Source organism: Vombatus ursinus, unplaced genomic scaffold (genome assembly GCF_900497805.2).
Source record: "Vombatus ursinus unplaced genomic scaffold, bare-nosed wombat genome assembly UNPS02014841.1, whole genome shotgun sequence".
NCBI classification, from domain to species: domain Eukaryota; kingdom Metazoa; phylum Chordata; class Mammalia; order Diprotodontia; family Vombatidae; genus Vombatus; species Vombatus ursinus.
The window spans coordinates 21,204,603-21,223,910 of NW_020954619.1; the positions used below are offsets into that span (position 1 = coordinate 21,204,603).

The following is a 19,308-nucleotide window of genomic DNA, read 5'->3' on the forward strand; positions in this document are numbered from 1 at the left end:
TATACAGCTGAACAGCAAAAATTGCTAATAATTTTATTTATTCTGCTACCAACAGAAAACTCACAATTATTATACATGTATCCACTCATCTATGGCTTAGTAGATAAATCCTAGGGAGCTGCCAGAGACATGTAGAAATGAGGCAATCAGTTCCAACCACTGCTTTTATATTGGATAAAGTTTAAACAGATGCCAAAGCTAACTTTTAAGGGAAAAAGGTCATGAAATATAGCTTGAAGAGCACAAGTAACTTGAGGTGGGGAAGGATGGGGAAGAAGGAGCAGTACCATAGTGCTTCCTCCAAATCTCATATTTATTTTTAAGTAAAAAAGGTTTTTAGAAAATAAAAATAGATCATTTTAGAATCAGTGATAAGAACAAAAACATAACCATTTTAGTCAGACAAAACTAAACAAACAATAAATAGTTTTAAAATCATTCGTTCATTAAAAAGCATGATATCTCTAAACCGCAAACCACTCTGCAGAACCATAACATGCGAGGAGACTCAGCTTGTAGGCTTTCTTCCTATCTTTAGGTCTATCCTATTTATGAAATTTTAAAGAAAAAACAAGCAGTCATATCCTTTTTATACTGAATTCTCATTTTCTTAGTTAAACAGAAAAAGGAGTACACATAAAGTAAAAAATAAATATTTATTACAAAATTAAATTTCAATATCATTTACAGTAAGCATAAAAACCTGACTCATTTTAATATTAATATTTTAAATTTTAAATTGAGAATTTTACACATGAAAACTAGTTTTTGAAGAATTTAAAATTTTAAAGAATATACAATAGTTAATGTCAAGATGAAAAAGTTACTTAAAAATTAAATTTATTTCAAATGTTAATTTCTAAATTAGTAATATAAAATTTAAGAAAAAATGAGCTCCAATAAAAATCTATACAATTTTTTGTTGGAACTATTTAAATAAGTATAAAAAAGTGACTGAGATTGATCTCAGGTTTTTTTCTGATCCTTAATAAGGAAAATTTAAACAACTGTTGGCCTTTGGGGGAAAATGGAAAAATGAAAAAGAGGCTGCCTGCCATTAAAAAAAATTAAGCATTTAATTTACCTTATCTACTATTTGGTCGTCTTTTCATGTAGCATTTCTGACTATAAAAATTTAAGTTTTGTGCTTTATTTTAAGAAAATTATATGACTAATATTAACAATAAATTTAGATATACTTTCTTCTACATTTCACACATAAAGAAAACTTTTTTTTTAAAGCAACTGTTGATGGTAAAACAAGCTATTACTGGGAAACTCACTTTACATAGTTTGAAGCTGGTAAACTTTTGGACCTTTTTTCAAGAGATAGCCTTGGTCATTCAGTGAACTTATAAAATTTTCAAAGTCAGCAACCTGGAAGAGAAAAGAAAATTCTGTGTAAGCAAACTGTAAAACAAACTAAAATTCTTACATTAATTATGTGTGAATACCTGTTCAGACCTATGATTTCATTGGTATAGGTAATTATATCAGTGAAGAAACTCTCTCTACCAGTGCAGACTGCATATGGATGCCATTTGCTATTTCTAGTCTTAGATAGTTGCCTGGGTCACTGAAAGGAAATGACTTGCCCAGGGATGTAAAGCCAGCATATAACTGGCAGGACTCACTCCGAATCTGAAGCATTGGAGGGTTTGATCTTGGAGAAGGCAAGTGATAAAAGGGGTCTACTAAAGAACGCTTTAACTGGGAAAGATGTATGTGTTTGTGTTGGAAGATGGGCAGACTTCATGATGGATTTAATCTGGGGAGACAATACTATGGGACAGCACCATCTCTGAGAAGGTGGTGTGCTTCCATGTACATCATCCCAGTCCAGGAGAAGGGATGTGTGAGCTGGCACCCAGAGTAGTGATGGTGACAAAGATTTAGAGATGATATGGCACAGCCAACGAGAGATAGACTGATCTTTATGAGCGCAGGAAATAGGCCTGAACAATTTGGGACACAGATTACTGGCTAAAAAAAACATAAATGATACTAGTTAAAAAATAGAAATATGAACCAGTGGAACAGCTTAAATAGGGAAAAATCATAACTGAACTACCAAACCTAATCCCCAAAATGTTGGACAAAAACCCAAACAAACAAGAATTGCTATGAAAATTGGAAAGCAGGCAAAAATTAGGTTTAGGTCAATACTTGGTACCATGTTCCACAAAAAAGTCAGAATGGATATATGAACTAATATTATGCCATAATGAAGGTTAAAAGAGAACCAAATCAGTTATACTTCATAAAAACTGGGGTTGAATGCTGTAAAAAAATTTTTTTTTAAATTCTGAACACCACAACCCCCCACATCTGAGTATTTCCATATAAAAGCAAGACACAAAAAGCCTGTAAATTTAATGTGAATCTCTATTTTATGCCATTTGTTTTATTAAAAATAATAATAAATTCAGCATGTTATTTTTATAATTGTCTTTGTGGTTACTGTCTCCTGAACTTCCTTCTGTGCATTTAAAGAAATGTTTGAATAGCCAAAGAGGTCAAAGAAAGTTCCTACATACACAACATAACCTATAAATATGTATTTACAGTAGCACTTCTGGAAGCAAAGAACTGGAAACAAAGTAGATGCTCATTGACTGGGGAATAGCTAATCAAATTATGGTACATACATGTAATGAAGTATTGCTGTGTTGTAAGAAACAGTGAATATGAAGAATACACAGGAACATAAGAGGTGAAGTAAGTAGAACCAGGAAAAAATGTACACACATCCTTTCCTTCTTGGTTAATGTGATATTTAGTTTTATTGAACTTCTTTTTTCATGTCTTTTTTTCTTTGTTTTAAGGGATGACTCTGATTTGGGGAAGGGAAGAGATGTATTTGGAAATGAAAACAGAATCCATCAACAAAAAATTTTGAAAAGAAAATAAACGAAGAGACAGTGAATAATTTTACTTTTGGTTCTTTTTTATATTTCAGTATCCCAGGAGGCACAACGTGCTCCCACCAATTCCCACGGAACCTTCAAAGTAGAAAACAAATAATATAGAAATGCACTGTAGCTTAAAGGAAGGTGTTCAAGTTTGGGATTTATGAAATTAAATAGTAAACAATAAAATCCTACTACAAATTTTAACCAACACTTTAATATACTCACTACAAGTGACTTCCTTTAAAATTCCCTTATATGGTTAAAAAATCATACTGGTAGATAACTTTGAGTGGAAAAACCTCTAAATTTATTTTCTTTCTTTGTCCAGTTATTAGCTTTATGCAGTTCAATAATGCCTTACAAAGATGACCACCAAACAATAAATGGGAATACAAAACTTGAGAATATAACTCAGGAGGGATAAGAAATACTCAGTTTTATCCAAATAGCAACAGAGCTTGTATATTCTTGATTAAACATCCTGATTTCAGTAGTAGACTGCTAATATTAAATTCTATAGTAACTTATCTAATATACATATTTTGTTTTAATGAACACTTTGGCTTACTTCTGTATTGCCTTGAGAGTGTGATGTAGTGCTTGGAGTCAGAGGTTTAAATCCCAGGGTCTAAAACTTCCTAGCTGTATGACCCTGGATTAGGTACCCTGTCAGAACCTCAGTTTGCTCACTAGTGAAATAGGGATAATAACACCTGCAGTGCACCTACCTTTGCTTACCATGAGGCTGACGTGAAACATATGTAAAATGTTTTGCAAATTTTAAAAGTGACTGATATATTATTATGTAAAATATCTTAACACTAATATTATTATGTAAAATATCTTAACACTAAGAAAGAGTGGAAAGGGAGCCAGCCTGAGAGTCTTAAAGACCTAGATGCAAGCACTGCCTCTGACCCTTGCTGGCTGTATGACCCTGGGCAAGTCTCTTAACATCTTAGTACCCCACTCAGTTTTCTAGGATTATAAATTCTGGAGAAAGTGCATTGGTAGAGCTTCCTACTGGGAGTTCCTTTTGCCAATGAAATAGGTCTGGTCCTTCCTACCCCTCACCCCCACCAAAAGCACTCTGCAAACCTTAAAGCACTGTTTAAAAAAATATTACCTGAATGTTTAGCTCTTTAGAAATCTGTCGAAGTTGTTGATACTGAAATAAATTATTGTAAGTTCTTTCTGCAATGGTGTTGAGAGCAGAAATGAACCTTTTTGCTGCTGACCTGTTGCTCATTCCAGAACCATGTTGAGAACGCTCAAAATCCAGATTCCCAAACTCATCTGAGTAAGTTCCTAGCATACTAAAACAAAAGAGATTTGGCAAATATGGTAGGGATAACAAAAATTAGTCATAAACCTTTAGACTGTAAAAGACCACATCTTTAAAAAATGTTTATTCTGAAATTAGAAAATTTAAAAAAAATGAGAATTTCCATATACAAAATGAAACAGAAAGAGAGTTGTACATGAAACTATAAATCCTGAGTTTCCTTTCCAGTGTATATAACAATTTCAACAAGCAACTTTCAAGGTTTTCTTATTTCTCAAAGTTTCTCTCTGGCTTTCCTACTTTTATTCTCTGTGTTAAAAAAGTTTCAATGGCCCTCTTTTTTTTTCTTGACAACTTATTGCTATTTATCCTTTCCCTCTAACCCCTCCAACTGAATAAAAAGAAAAAAGAAAATTACTGTAACAAAAGGTGAAGAATCTCAAGGAAAATAATGAAAAAAAGTGGGAAGAAAAGAAGTTTGGCAGTACCAGATCTCTCTGCTACATAACATTAATCATCAAAAACAATCTGATATTGGTTAAGATATAGACTGCCTACTGGAATGGATTAGGTACACAAACATACAGAAGCAAACGAATACAGTAGCCTAGTGTTTGATAAACCCAAAGATCCCAGCTAGTTGGGTAAGAATTCAATCTAGAAAACAAGTAAGGCAGTAAATAAGTGTAGGGTGTCATCTCAGATTGTACACCAAGATAGGCCCCAAATAGATATATGAATTAGACATAAAGGGTACCATACACAAATTAGAAGAACAAAGAAGAAATTACCTTTTAGATCTATGTACAGAGGAACAATGCATGATGAAACAAGGGATAGAAAGGGTCGCAGAACATAAAGTGGACAATTTTGATTATATTAAAATGAAATTTTTACACCAACAAAATCAATGTAGCTTGAATTAGAAGAGAAAAAAAGAAACTTGGAAAAGCATGTTTGCAGCAAGCTTGTCTGATGCATCTCATTTTCAAGGTATATAAGGAACTGATTAAAATTTATAATATGGCCACTCCCCAACTGAAAAACGGTCAAAGGGCATGAACAGATAGTTTTCAAAGTGAGCAGAACCAGAACAACAATTTATACAATAACATTATAAACTTTGAAAGACTTAAGAACCCTGATCAATGGAATAATGAATCAGGATTCCAGAGGATCAGTGATAAAATATGCTATCCACTGGGAGATACCTGATAGAGATGACAGACTTAAGGTGCTAAATGAAACATATTTTTTGACAAGGCCAGTCACCTCATCATTTCCTATTTAGCTGCACTCCTCTGGACTTCTCCATCATACCTCAATACCATACTTTCATCTTGCAAGATCACTTCAGCCCTGGAGCTTGCACCTTGTTAGTACTCTCTGCCACTGAGACCCCTCACCAACCAGAACTTCCATTTAAGAAGGGAGCTGAGGTTATCCATATCTTCATTTCCCACCTGGTTTCACTCTTTTGGATTTTTTCATCTTGCCCTGGGGCTGGGCACCTTCTCTCCAACTCTGCTTTTCTGCCTTCTTTTGTATGTTGTCTTCCCCCATTAGATTATAAACTCCTTGAGGGCAGGGACTGTCTTTTGTCTTTCTTGGTTTTATGTACTTAGCACATAATAAGCTCTTAATAAATGTTTATTGTCTGACAATATTACTGAAATGGCCAGTTCAGAAATTTGTTTTGCTTGACAATGCATATTTGTTACAAGAGTTCAAAAGAGGGAGGAGAGAAAATAAATTTTTGTCAGAATTATTTTAAAAAAATCAATCCTTGACTGCTTTTAAAATTGTCACCTTTAGCATGGAACTCTTTACTATCCATTTGTCCTTCTTAACCGAATTTCTTCAGTGCCACTATCACTTAACTGACAGAGCACATTAGATATTGAGGTAGTAGAATCCAAATTTCAGACTTGTTATTGTGATGAGAAAAGATCAGCATCTATGTTCCATTTCACATCTATTTATTATACTCTTTCTGTTTCATCCACAAATGCTTTTGGGTTGATTTAGCTTAGCTGGGTCTTAAGCCGTGCACTTTGAAAACTAATTTTTCCTCAACTGTCTTTTGCTTTTTCTTACATGACTACACACCTACCAATATGAAAGGCACTGTGATCGGCATTGGTAATACAAAGACAAAAAAGAAAACATAATCTCTGCCCTGAAGAAATTTACAGTTGCCCTTGGATACCATATCTCTTCATTTCAGTCTTCTCATTATGGTAACTATTTGGCATAGAATCAACTTCACTAACAACAGTGATAAAATACATTTTTTAAAACTTCTGTTCATTTCCCTTTTTTCAGACTTGACACAGAATTCTTATTTGAATGCTTTTTTACAGCATGGAGGCAACCCTGGCTCACTGAAGAGTATGCCTGCCGAATGAAGGCTGTGCTAGATTTTACTAAGATGGAAAGGATTTGAGTATACATCTGTTAATAGAATGTTGTGTTTTAAAAAATATCCAGTCTAACTAAGCATCTATCAATAAATAAATATTAAATACCTATTCTATGCCAGGAATTGTACTAAATACTAAGGACACAAACACAAAAATTACAAAATTACAAAAATGTAAAAGAGATTACATTTTTTTGGGAAAGATTATATTATATGGCTATGTCATAGTATCTGTAAAACATACAAAATACAGGATAGTGGTTTTGAGGGGAACACTAGTAGCTGGGGCAGGGAGGAGGGGAATCAGGAAAGGCCTCATATAACAGGTAGTGTTTGAATTGATTTTTGGAGGAAACTAAGCATAATAAAGTATAGAGGTACAAACAAAGATAGGGCATCATTCTAATCATGGAGAAATCCTGTATGGCTGGACTATGTGTTGTAGGGTAAGGCTATAATAGTAGTTTGGAGCCTAATTGTGAAAGGTTTTAAATGCCAAACAAAGGAGTATGTATTTGATGATTGAGAAAAGAGGGAGCCCCTGGAGTTGACTAAGCAAGGGAATACCATGATCAGATCTGTGCATTAGGAATATTACTTTAGCTGCTGTGTGGAGAACAGGCTGGTGAGGTTAGAGACTTGAGTCAGGAAGATCAATTATTAGACTACCACAGTAGTCTAAATGAGAGGTGATAAAGGCCTGACCCAGGATTGGGGAGAGAAGGGGACAGATGTGATATGTTTTGGAGGTTGACATGATTTAGCAAGTAATTAGGTACATGGGGTGATGGAGAATAAAGTGTGCAGGATGACTCTGACATTGCCAACCTGGGTAACCAGATGGATGATGGTGCCCTTGACAGAAATATAGAGGTTTAGAAGAGCGTTAGGTTTTTTGGGAGAAGATTATGAATTCTGTATGTATAGAGGAACTTACCACAAAAATGATAGCCACTATGTGATGAAATTTTTGGTTATGGTGACTCATGAAGTAGTTAAAAATACAGACCAGAACTCAATCTTGTGTAACCCCTTCAACTCCCACAAAAATGGTGGCAGAAAACAGGATAGAAGATACTAAGAATCACATAGTTCTTAGAATAGGTGTAAACATTAATATAGCTGTTAGTATTTAATACATAAACTTTATCCAATAACTCACTAGTACAAATAGTATTAGAAGAACAGAACTATATCCACATTGACATTCTTGCCACAAATGAAACTAAAAGAAATGAGGAAATTGATGCTAAATGGAATGATGTCTCACAGGTCTTCCTAGGATTAAGAAATGACTTGGCAGACTTGGGTTTTATCAGAAACAAAAAACAATTTGGAGAGGCATTTGGTTGTCTTGCTTTTCAAGGTTCATGATAAACACAAGTAATCAGTTCATCATGAAACAACTTTAGCCTAAATACTAATGAACAACTAATTGTAGAAGATAGGAGTAGAAAAATTCTATGAAAAACTGGACCAGTTTATTCAAATGAAGTTAATCTATACCTTGTTAACTTCAGTTTGTTAGGGCAATGTTGACCAGGGGAAACCTTCCTTTCCACCCCTACCAAAAGAAGAATCTGTAGATCATAAGGCAAAAGACCAAAAATAACATTTAAGTGAATACTGATGCCTTCGATGCTGTGAGAACTGATCTACAATAGCCAGCAGCCAACCATATCTCTATTATGGGATCCACCATCATTCCAGTCTCCTATACCAGACCCTCCAAAGTCGTCTTTGACTTTTCTCTCTCTTAAATTCCCTACATTTGATTACTTCATAAAACAATGTTTTCATCTTGTTATACTAAAAGCATGGGTGTAGGGTATAGGGATCATTATTAAAAGGAAGCTCGAGAGACTTGAGAGAGTTAAGGACCACATTATAATGATCTTTTGAGATTATGATGGGATACTTAGAAGTCTTATGCTTGTATATTATGAATGCTTTGCTTCAAAATGAGTTAGAAAAGCCATTGGACATAGCAAGCACCAAACAATATCATAAAAGTGAAAGTGATAACAAATGAGCAAAGAGGAGATAACTGGTAACTGACAAAGAAGTCGTTTCAGAATCCATTGTTTGTGTGTAGTATGATCATTGACTGGGTTAGAGTTATAAAGAAAGGTTTAATTTCATGAGCTACTTTTGGAAGACAGACTTTATCAGGAGGTAGTGACAGGCTTTCCTACCTCAGGAAAGTAAGTTTAGGGTTGAAGTGGTAGTAGTAGTATGCACCTTGATCAACTGCGTCTTGAAATCAAATAGTCTACTAAAAAAGATATGCTTGAGGGCATTAAGAATATTGCAGCCAAAGAGGTTAATGTTGTATCATCAATCACACCACTTCCCCTTTTGTGAGAACATCTTTGAGAGTTAGTTAATTGATTTCTAATAAGCTTTTGAGATAAAGGTAAATGAAACTAATTTAAGTTATACTAATTAAGTCCAGAAGCATCTTGTCAGCCTACTGCTTTGTAGTGGAATCTGTTCCAAAAATATTTCTCAAGTTTTCAATCTTTTTATCAGGCCATCCAAGAACATCTATATGCCCTTTTTCTCCTTTTCTGAAGGCTCTTAATCTTCCTATAGCTGTCTTGGGTGATGGTCCCTGTATTTCATAAATATTGTACAGATTTTTATTTGGATACTTCACAATCCACTGTTGTTCATTTACTGTTACAAAAGCAAATGTTAAGACTGGCATTGCAAAGGTGTTAATTTCTCTAAAAGTAGTCACTCACTGAACTCTGACTTCAGATGCTGCTAAGTCTTTTGACACTTAACACCATAGCTTTCTTCTTTATGACTTTATACTTGGCATGTCTTACCTGGAGAAAATCAAGCTATTCATAAGTAATTCCTTTGTCCTGTGTTCTGTTTATGCTCTGGATTCAAGCTCAAAGGTTTAGGTTATATTTTTCCTTGATGTAAATTAAGAATTTCGCACTTGAGTCCAAATGATATTTGAATATCATTGGAAAAAGCTTCCATGAAGAAGCTGTTTAATGTACCTTTCAGTGTAGCCATATACTTTAATGTCATCCATGTTTATCAATTGATTAATATGGTGTTTTGCTGAAATTTCTCTTTTATTTGACCATATTTAGTACTACTTAGTAGGGGTGATGGTGATTTTAGGGCTATGCAGAACCATAATGGGCTTAAACTGTCTCCCTGCAAATGTCATATTTTATATCAATTACTTTATTGTATAGGTAGTATGTTTTAAATATAGAACAATTTTGTTGTACACACTGTTATTATTGTTATGAAAATCGTTTTCACAGAAGTACGGTGATTCAGTAGAAAAATCAGGTACACATAAATTAACCTTCTAATGACAATAAAATGTCATTTCATTTAACATCATTTCTTAGCTTAATTTAAAATTAGAATCTTACCTATACTTCATAATTTCAACTATGTCTTCTGCATCTTCTTTGGTTGCTTTCTCCCTTAATTCCAATCTTGTCCGAGCCTTCAACAAAATCCATAACAATCAGGGTTATATTTCATGTTAAAGGTGCAACTCCAAACATATTTTAGCTTGTTATAGGCTGGGAACTAATCATCTCAAATAGTAGTACAGCAACAGTATGCCACTTCCACTGAAGTCCTACTTTGAGGTCTCATCACAGTGTGAAGATGACCTTGGCTTGTCAAAGGCTATGTAAGAGGAGTACAGCTGGTGGCCAGGTCTACTAAAGTGGAAACATTGTCAAGTATGAACACATGATGACTTATAATGTTTCTTCTGAGTGGATCAGACTAGCTAAGGTCAAAGAAGCTCATCAGAAGTGTTGACCAAGTAGATGACAAAATTTTTAGCTCCAGGAATCACAAAGATTGTCTGCTAAGGTGTGGAAGTGTTCTGAACTATATCAGTGAAGGAGGTACTCACATGGATAAAGTCATGGACCCTCGAAGTACTTAAGTATGAAACCACCAAGGTAAAATATGTAAAATAATTTAAATGTAATTACTTTGAAGTTAAATTCTTAGTTGTCTCCCTTGTGTTTTACTTTAAGCAACACTAGCCAACACAAGGCCCTAATTCTAACAATGATAAAGTGACTTTTTGATTATTGTAAGTATGAGCCTTCCGTTATCCATGCTAGAACTGTCAAGTTTTAGAATAAAATACTGGACATTCTAAACCTGTAATTTTCATATATGTAACTTTTGGTAGTTTGGAGCTCTAAGATACTTTATATCCTTTTCTCAGATACTCCAAAAGGAGATTATGGTCTGTCAAATCTTGCAAAGAATGCCAGCAGTCCCGCTGGCTAGAATGAACTGGCAATAATGGAAGACACAAAGAAACTGGTTCACCAGCATGGTATTTGTGTGTGTTCAACAGATCTACTAAAGGACTTATATCCTTTATTTCCTGATTGTATACTTCATGAAGTATCCAGGTGCCTGTTCGTGAAAGACACCAAATCTGCTTTTAAAACTAATATAGTATTGCAAAACTGTAGTAAAACTAAAGAAATAAAAATTATTAAAATATTTACAACAGAAAATAACCTCCGTCAGACGAATTAGTGACTCCAACTGCCTTGTGGTAATTGGTGTGCCATTTAATCGTTGAGTCTGTTTCCGCAGCTCAAGATAAAAATCTTGGAGAATTTGAGCAGCTTCTGGAGATAACTTTGGATGAACATACTGCCGAGAATATCCAACATACTTTCTCAATAAATGATGTGGAATTGGATCTAAGTTTTCTCCAGGAGAAACCTAAAGCAATGATTCAAGTATATGGATTACAGATATGTAGACAAAATAGAAAGATTACTAAAAAATAATTAATCAAATATTTAAAATTTCTAGATATTAAGTCTTATAATGGAGATTCTGACTCTCAAAATCTATTTGAGTTTGATCATTTTGGATAAAACTGATGCTGGCCCTAACCCTCACGTGGTACATGAAGTAAAGGCATAAAACATAAGTGTATATAATATAAATGCAGTATAAAAAAGAATACATTAATTTCTCACATCTAAACATGAACAGAAGAAAAAACTGAGGAGAAAATGTATTCATGAGGTAATGTCTAATGTCTACCTTTAGTCTTTCTGATAAAGGTTTGTCAGAAATGACTTCAAGCAAAGAGGTGTTTGAATCTTGACTGCTCATACGAGACACTGTGGCACTTGAAACTGTTTTCTTCTTTCCAGCTCTTATTGCCATCACATGTTCAGAAAGTAAATGGTCATGATCCTCATTTGGGGTATCCAGTAGGATAAATACCAAATCAAATCTAGATAACAGAGCACTCCCAATTCTAGAAGATATATAAACAAAAAGAAACAAGAACTAGAAAATCTACAAAGTTGTTTCCCCAATTACTCAAAAATACTAAGTAAAATTTTTTTTTGGCTAGGCAGTGGGGTTAAAGTGACTTGCCCAGGGTCACACAGCTAGTAAGTGTTATGTGTCTGAGGCCGCATTTGAACTCAGGTCCTCCTGAATCCAGGGCCAGTGCTCTATCCACTGTGCCACCTAGCTGCCCCCCAAGTAAAATTTAAGAAATAAAATTTTCAGTTAACAAAAGAATGAGAAATTTCATTTTTAAGATCAATCAGCAAACATAGCATTAAGTCCAATGTAAAGGTCAGTAATTCCTGGCATATAGGCCACAGGCATATAGGCTCATGAAGTCTTCTTTTCCTATCCTATAAATCAGTGAAATGGGCATACTTATTACTCCCTTTTCTTCTCCCCTTACCCCAATATCCTTTACTTAATACTACTTTGCATCCAACCTTAGGCTTGATACACCTTTCCTTGGAAGGACAAGTGGCCGCAACTCAAATACCACCTTTTACCACATCTTTTTCTGGCCCATTTCTTAATAAACTGATGAGGTAGCCCTTTACAGAACCATCAAAAGCATAGTTGAATCAAGAATTGGTCACAAATGACCTCTATTAGAAGAAAAACCTGCCATTTTATTGAGTCATTAACTGTTAATAAAGACTTACTTTAAATTTTCAGAAACAGTTTTGGCTTTATTATAGTGTCCCCCAACTGGGTTTGCTGCAGCAATAATTGAAGTTCTTGCTGGGAGGTTGCAGACAATGCCAGCTTTAGCAAGGCTAATGCTTTGCTGTTCCATAGCTTCTAGCAAGGCTTGATGCTGATTCCCCATCTTGTCAAATTCATCTATTCCACAAATACCTGCGATTAAAATAAAGTCCTAGATTAAAGGAGTAACTGTTATTGTGGCATTTTTCTTAAGCTAAACATAAGAAAAACTAATAAATATAAACATATAACTAGATCACAATTTAAAAGCAAATGCATAATCAATAACCTAGTACTTCACACTTAACATACACTAAATCTAAGTAGTTCAAGTTGAAATATATCGGGATCTCAAATATCTTTTTTTTTTGCAATAAATGATCAGCTAGTTTCTGGCAGTTTGAAGTATGAAAAATATAGTAAACATTAAATCATGAAGAGAATAGGTTTTTTTCCCCATTAATTATTTTATTTTTAGTTCTCAACATTCACTTTTATAAGATTTTGAGTTCTAAATTCCCCCCCTTCCCAAGGTGGCATGCAATATGATACAGGCTATTCATGTACAATCATATTAAACATATTTCCACATTAGTCACGTTGTGAAAGAAGAATCAGAACAAAAGAGAAAAACCAAGAGAAAGAATAAAAACAACAAAAAAAGGAGTCTGCATTCAGACTCCATAGTTTTTTCTCTGGATGTAGATAGCATTTTCCATCATGAGTCTTTTGGAATTGTCTTAGATCATTATATTGCTCAGAAGACCTAAGTCTAACAAAGTTGGTCATCGAACAATGTTGCTGTTACTGTGTACAATGTTCTCTTGGTCCTGCTCACTTCACTTAGCGTCATAGGTTTTCCTGAAATCTGACTGCTCACCATTTCTTATAGCACAATAATATTCCATTACATTCACATACCACAACCTGTTCAGCCATTCCCCAACTGAGAGGCATTCCCTCAGTTTCCAACTCTTTGCCACCACAGAAAGAGGTGCTATAAATATTTTTGTACATGTGGGTCCTTTTCCCTTTTTTATGATCTCTTTGGGATACAGACCTAGAAGTGGTATTGCTGGGTCAAAGGGTATACACAGTTTTATAGCCCTTTAGGTATAGCTCCAAACTGCTCTCCAGAATGGTTGGATCAGTTCACAACTCCACCAACAATGCATTAGTGTTCCAATTTTCCCACATCTTCTCCAACATGTATCATTTTCCTGTTTTGATGAAGAGAATTGTTGTCCCTGCTATAGCTAAACAGAAATGTTACATAATACCAATATCACTCATAACAAACCACTTATACGTTGTACCATCATAGAGTTCAATTCAAAAAGTGCTTAAAAGTTATCTAAATAAAATACCAAATAATTTGCTGGTTTTTTTTAAATTTATCAATTACAACATTAATTTTCAGTACTGAATTTGGAGTCATAGGAGCTGGGTTCAAATACTTGACCTGCTAGTTAATACCTATGTGACCTTAAGAAAATAATTTAACCCTTAGACTTCAGTTTCCTCCTCTGCAAAATGAGAAAGTAGTGGGCCTTAAAGGACTCTTCCAGTTTTAACATTGAATATTTATGATAAAACTGTAACTTTTAACATAAATGATTCTAGATGCTGATGCTAAGTTAAATGTTTCTGGTATTTAACATAGCATATCATAAGTATCATAATATAGCATATATCATAAGTATCATAAGTGACACCCACACAAAATATTGCCCTCAAGGTTTTTATATGTAGCTATTCTGAAGAGTTTCTGTGAATAATTTTTATTTCAGAACTACTGAAGAAGTATGTACTGGGGGCAGCACCATTTAGATGATATTAAGGGATTATTTACAAGATAATTGAAGTTTGAGAGCCAAAATGGTAGAGAAAAGGCAGGGACTCGCCTGAGCTCTATGCCAAACCCCTCCAAATCCCTTTAAATAATGACTGAAAACAAATTCTAGAGGGGTAGAACCCACAAAAGGATAGAGTGAAACAATTTCCCAGCCCAAGACAACTTAGAAGGTTGGCAGGAAGGTCTATTATACTAGGGTGAGAGTGGAGCACAGTCCTGCACAGATCTGGCTCCAGCAAACCAGAAGCAGGCCTTGGGGGTGGCTAAATCAGTGGCAGCTGCAGTGGCAGTTTCTGGACTCCTCAGCCCAGATAGGAATGGGGTTGAACAATTGGTCATAAGGAGATTACTGGGGTCTCTTTGTTGGCACTGGGGGCAGGACTCTGTTGTTTTGCTCATGCTCAGATCAGGGTCGCAGTCCTGGGTCTCAGTCCCAGGATGAGGAGGAGCACTAGCACACCAAAGCTTGCAGCAGCAGTGCAGCAGGGACCCTGGGTCTCTGTTCCAGGGTGGAAAAGAATACTTGTGGTTGCTCACAGACCAGTGCACAGTACAGGAAAGTAGTAAACACTTTTCCCTAGATCATACTACCTCGGAAGAACTGAAAACTTACAGGTTCCCAGAATTACCTCTGAAACCAGCTGCACAAAAAAACCTGAAGCTTGGGATTGTGTCCCCTCCACTCTGGAAGTAGAGCCCCATTTTAGCATAGAGTTAGAAGTCAAGAAATAGGCTGGAAAAAAAAAAGAACAATCTAAGAAAAACAGAAGATTAGGAAAAGAAAGTCAACCAACTGGAAAAGGAGATCCAGAATCTTAAGGAAGAAAATGACTCTTTGAAAATTAGAATTGGGCAAGGGGAAGCCAGCAAAGTTAAGAGACCAAGAAATAATAAAACAAAATATAAAGAATGAAAAAATAGAAGAGAATATGAAACATCTTGTAAGAAAAACAACTGATCTGGAGAAGAGATCAAGAAGACAAAAGATAAGAATAATCAGACTACCTGAAAGTTACGATCATAAAAAGAATCTTGATACAATAATACAAAAAATAATTAAACAAAATTGTCCTGAAGTGTTAGAACAAGAGGGGAAAGTAGAAATAGAAAAAATCCACCAATCACCACCTGAAAGAGATCCTATGAGGAAAACCTACAGGAATATCATAGTCAAATTCTGAAATCCCCAGTTCAAAGAGAAAATATGAAAAGCAACAAGAAAAAAACAATCCAATTATGGCGGAGCCACAATTAGAATCACACAAGACCTAGCAGCAGCAACACTAACAGTAGGTCTTGGAACACTATATATCGAAGAGCAAAAGAACTGGGGATGCAGCTGAAAATATCAAACCCAGCAAAGTTAAGCATAATCTCAAATGGAAAAAATGTACATTTAATGATTTGCCAGACTTTCAGGATTTTGTTGCAAAAAAACCTGAACTTAATAGAAAATCTGACATACAAGATCCAAGAGAAATAGAAGATACAAATCAAAGACTAATTACAAGGGACTCTGTAAGAACAGACTGTTTACTTTTTATGAAGATATGTAAAACATGTCTAAGATTATTATTAGTAATTGGGTCATTCAAAAGAAAGATAGGGGGAGAGGTGAGTATGATATGATTCTAAAAAGTAAAACAATTTAGGAAAAGGGAAAAAGAGTAATTATCTTATATAAAGGAGGTGCAAGAGGAAGAACTGACACGGGAATTCGAAGGGGGAGGAAGGCTGGTAGTTCTGCAATACTACTCTCATCAGGAATGGATTAAAGAGAGAACAATACATAAATATCTATAAAGGTATACAAGTCTTCTAAATTCAGAAAGAAAAGGCTAAGGGAATGGGGGGGAGGGAAGAGGATAAGGGAGGAGTTTTTAGAGGGAACCATACTCACATCAGATCTGGGATAAAGAGAGAACATTTAGAACATTTAGGAGGGAATAAAAGTCTTCTAAATGTATAAAGAAATAAGAGGGTGAGGGAATAAGATAAGGGGGGGTTTGAAGGGGTCTAGATTAATGGGAATGGGATAAAGAGGGAATAACATATATTTGGAAGGCTATAAAAGTCTTCTCAATTTAGATAAAAACAAGAAAGTAAGGGGAAAGAATGGGGGGGTTGGGGGGGAAAGAGGATAAGGGGGGAATCTTTGCGGGGGGCCAGGGGGGTAGGTTAAGTAATAGGAGTGGTAGAACTAAAGTAGAGGAATCAGGAGGGATAGGAAATAAGAGAGACACACAAACATAAAACAAAGATCGAGAGTAGAATTTATTAGGGAAAAAAACTAGGGGGTAGTAATCATGATCTCAGACAAAGTTAAAGCTAAAATTTAATCAACCACTATAGATCAGCCATATTAATCAATATTGTTTTAGATTATTTAAAATAACTAGACAGTATAAGATTAGATTATTGCTGGGGTATAGGAAATGATGAATTGGTGAACTTAGAAAAATATGGAAAGACTTGGAGTTATGAAGGAAGATGTTATCTACCCTCAGATAACCAGAGGACAAGCAAGTATAGTACAGTATTATATAGATGCATATGAATATATATGTCTATATATATGAGTATGATTACAGATATCTAAGTATATGTATGTGTGTGTCCATATCAACATTTAGTTATAGTCTTCTTGTAGGGGGGAGAGAGAGGAAGGGAGAAAAAAGAACAAAGTAAAAAGTGCATAGCAGAGAACAAACGAAAACGTATAAGGAAGCAAAGAAAAGATGGACAGCTCTGAACACAATGGTAGTATTTATTATATAGACTTTCTTGAAATAGAAATCTATTCTGCTGTGCACATGGCAATGCTTTTTTTCTTTTCTTATTTTGTATTTAGGTTTAAAATAAATGAATAATAAAAAAGAAATAGGCTGGAAAATGAGCAAATAGCAGAAAAAGATCCTAACTATAGAAAGTTACTATGGTGATAGGGAAGATCTAAACGCATACTCAGAAGATAACAAAGTAAAAACTCCTACATCCTACCTCAAAGAAAAATATGAATTGGTCCGAGGCCACGGAAGAGCTCAAAAAGGATTTTAAAAATCAAGACAGGTAGAAGAAAAACTGGGAAGAGAAATGAAAGTGGAGGCAGCTAGGTAGCACAGTGGATAGAGCACCGGCCCTGGAGTCAGGAGGACCTGAGTTCAAATATGGCCTCAGACACAAAACACTTACTAGCTGTGTGACTCTGGTCAAGTTACTTGACCCCAACTGCCTCACCAAAAAAAAAAAAAAAAAAAAAAAGTGAGAGAGAGAGAGAGAAATGAGAGTGATGTAAGAAAATCATGAAAAAAGAGTCAACAGCTTGGTAAAAGAGGCACAAAAAATGCTGAGAAAAATAACACCTTAAAAAACAGAATAGGTCAAATGGAAAAAGAGGTACAAAAATCCACTAAATAAAAGTACTTCCTAAAAACTAGAATTGGTCAAATGGAAAAGGAGGAAAAGAAGGTACAAAAGCTCACTGAAGAAAATAATGCTTTAAAAATTAGGATTGGGCAAGTGGAAGCTAATGACTCTATAAGACATCAAGATACCAAAGGCATGGTAAAAATCTCGGATCTTATTAGCTAAAAGGGTTCTTGAGAGAGAATCAACATCTACTGATATATATGGCTACTTATTATCCATATCAACATTTTGAGGTCCACATAAATACTCAATTTTTTATTTGTCCACAAATTTTTAAAAAGAATTTTTAGATTTGCAGTAACTTTTACAACTATGAACAGTGTAACAGAGTAATAATTTTTAAAGAATATGTAAGGATGAAATAAAACCTTAAATTTTTCTTTTTTTCTTTCTTTCTTTTTTTTTTTTAAATGAAAGTAGCTCTTTTATTTGTCTAAAACAAGGGTGGGGAATCTGCAGCCTCAAGGCTTAGTCAAAAGACTATACCCAAGGACATAGAAGGCCACAGGTTCCCAACCCCTGGTCTAAAACAAAACAGTCCACAGATTTTGAGATGTGAGTCACTGTTCCAACACCATAGTTCTACTGATCTTTTATTTAGATGACTTGTAAGCACTTATTGAATTGTAGTCTACATTGGTGCAGGGTATAGAGATGTTGGTGTCATGTAATATCTATGCGTAGCTGTAGTATATACAATAATTCTCTTTGTGATGTAGTATTTAATATATGATTTTTCATACTTCAGACTGCCAGTTTTCATACTCAACACCTGCTAACATTCATAATGAGTACCAGTAACAATAAATAATTTGCCACCCTTTTCAAAATACAAAAACTAATTATACTGCTATGCAAATTTTTAGTCATTATATTGGCACCATTTGCTGCCAATTATTGAAGTATCCATGCATACTACTGCTATGCAAGCAGTACATTAAAAATGCTAGAAAGGAATTTAAGGAGGGAAAAAATAAGGAACCATTAGTCTATTGCACTTGGCTTCATTTTTGTTTCTTACCTTGATCACCAAGTACCAGGGCACCAGCTTCTAATGCAAAATCTCCAGATGCACTATCTTTTGAAAGTGTGACAGTCAGACCAGATGAAGTAGTTGTATTACCACAAACGTAAACACCACGTGGGGCAACATTACACACTGCCTAAGGAAAATAAGGTAAGGCCGCTAAAAGAAAAGAAAAAAGTGAACATACCAAAAAATATCATAGTTTGTGTCATCTTTGAATTCTCAAACCTTCCTTTATTATTAATTACTAACTTCTCTTGATTCTACCTTTATATACCTCTCACAAATATCAATTCTTCTCCATTCCCTCTACCCCCACCATCAAAAATAAGTTTTGGT

At 34.8% G+C, this 19,308-nt stretch overlaps 1 protein-coding gene across 1 annotated transcript in view; it reads right to left on the reverse strand.

The window, feature by feature from the left end:
* Window positions 1–416: 416 nt before the first annotated feature.
* The window catches only part of MCM8 (minichromosome maintenance 8 homologous recombination repair factor), a 46,126-nt gene continuing 27,234 nt past the window's right edge, over window positions 417–19,308 (reverse strand). The window contains exons 14-21 of the mRNA XM_027840376.1: window positions 18,964–19,105; window positions 12,616–12,811; window positions 11,696–11,915; window positions 11,156–11,365; window positions 10,027–10,103; window positions 4,039–4,228; window positions 1,284–1,377; window positions 417–545 (exon numbers count right to left, since the gene is read on the reverse strand). Of these exons, the coding sequence (XP_027696177.1) occupies window positions 1,285–1,377; window positions 4,039–4,228; window positions 10,027–10,103; window positions 11,156–11,365; window positions 11,696–11,915; window positions 12,616–12,811; window positions 18,964–19,105 (1,128 nt within the window). The 3' untranslated portion in view covers window positions 417–545; window position 1,284. The remainder of the gene's footprint in view (window positions 546–1,283; window positions 1,378–4,038; window positions 4,229–10,026; window positions 10,104–11,155; window positions 11,366–11,695; window positions 11,916–12,615; window positions 12,812–18,963; window positions 19,106–19,308) is intronic.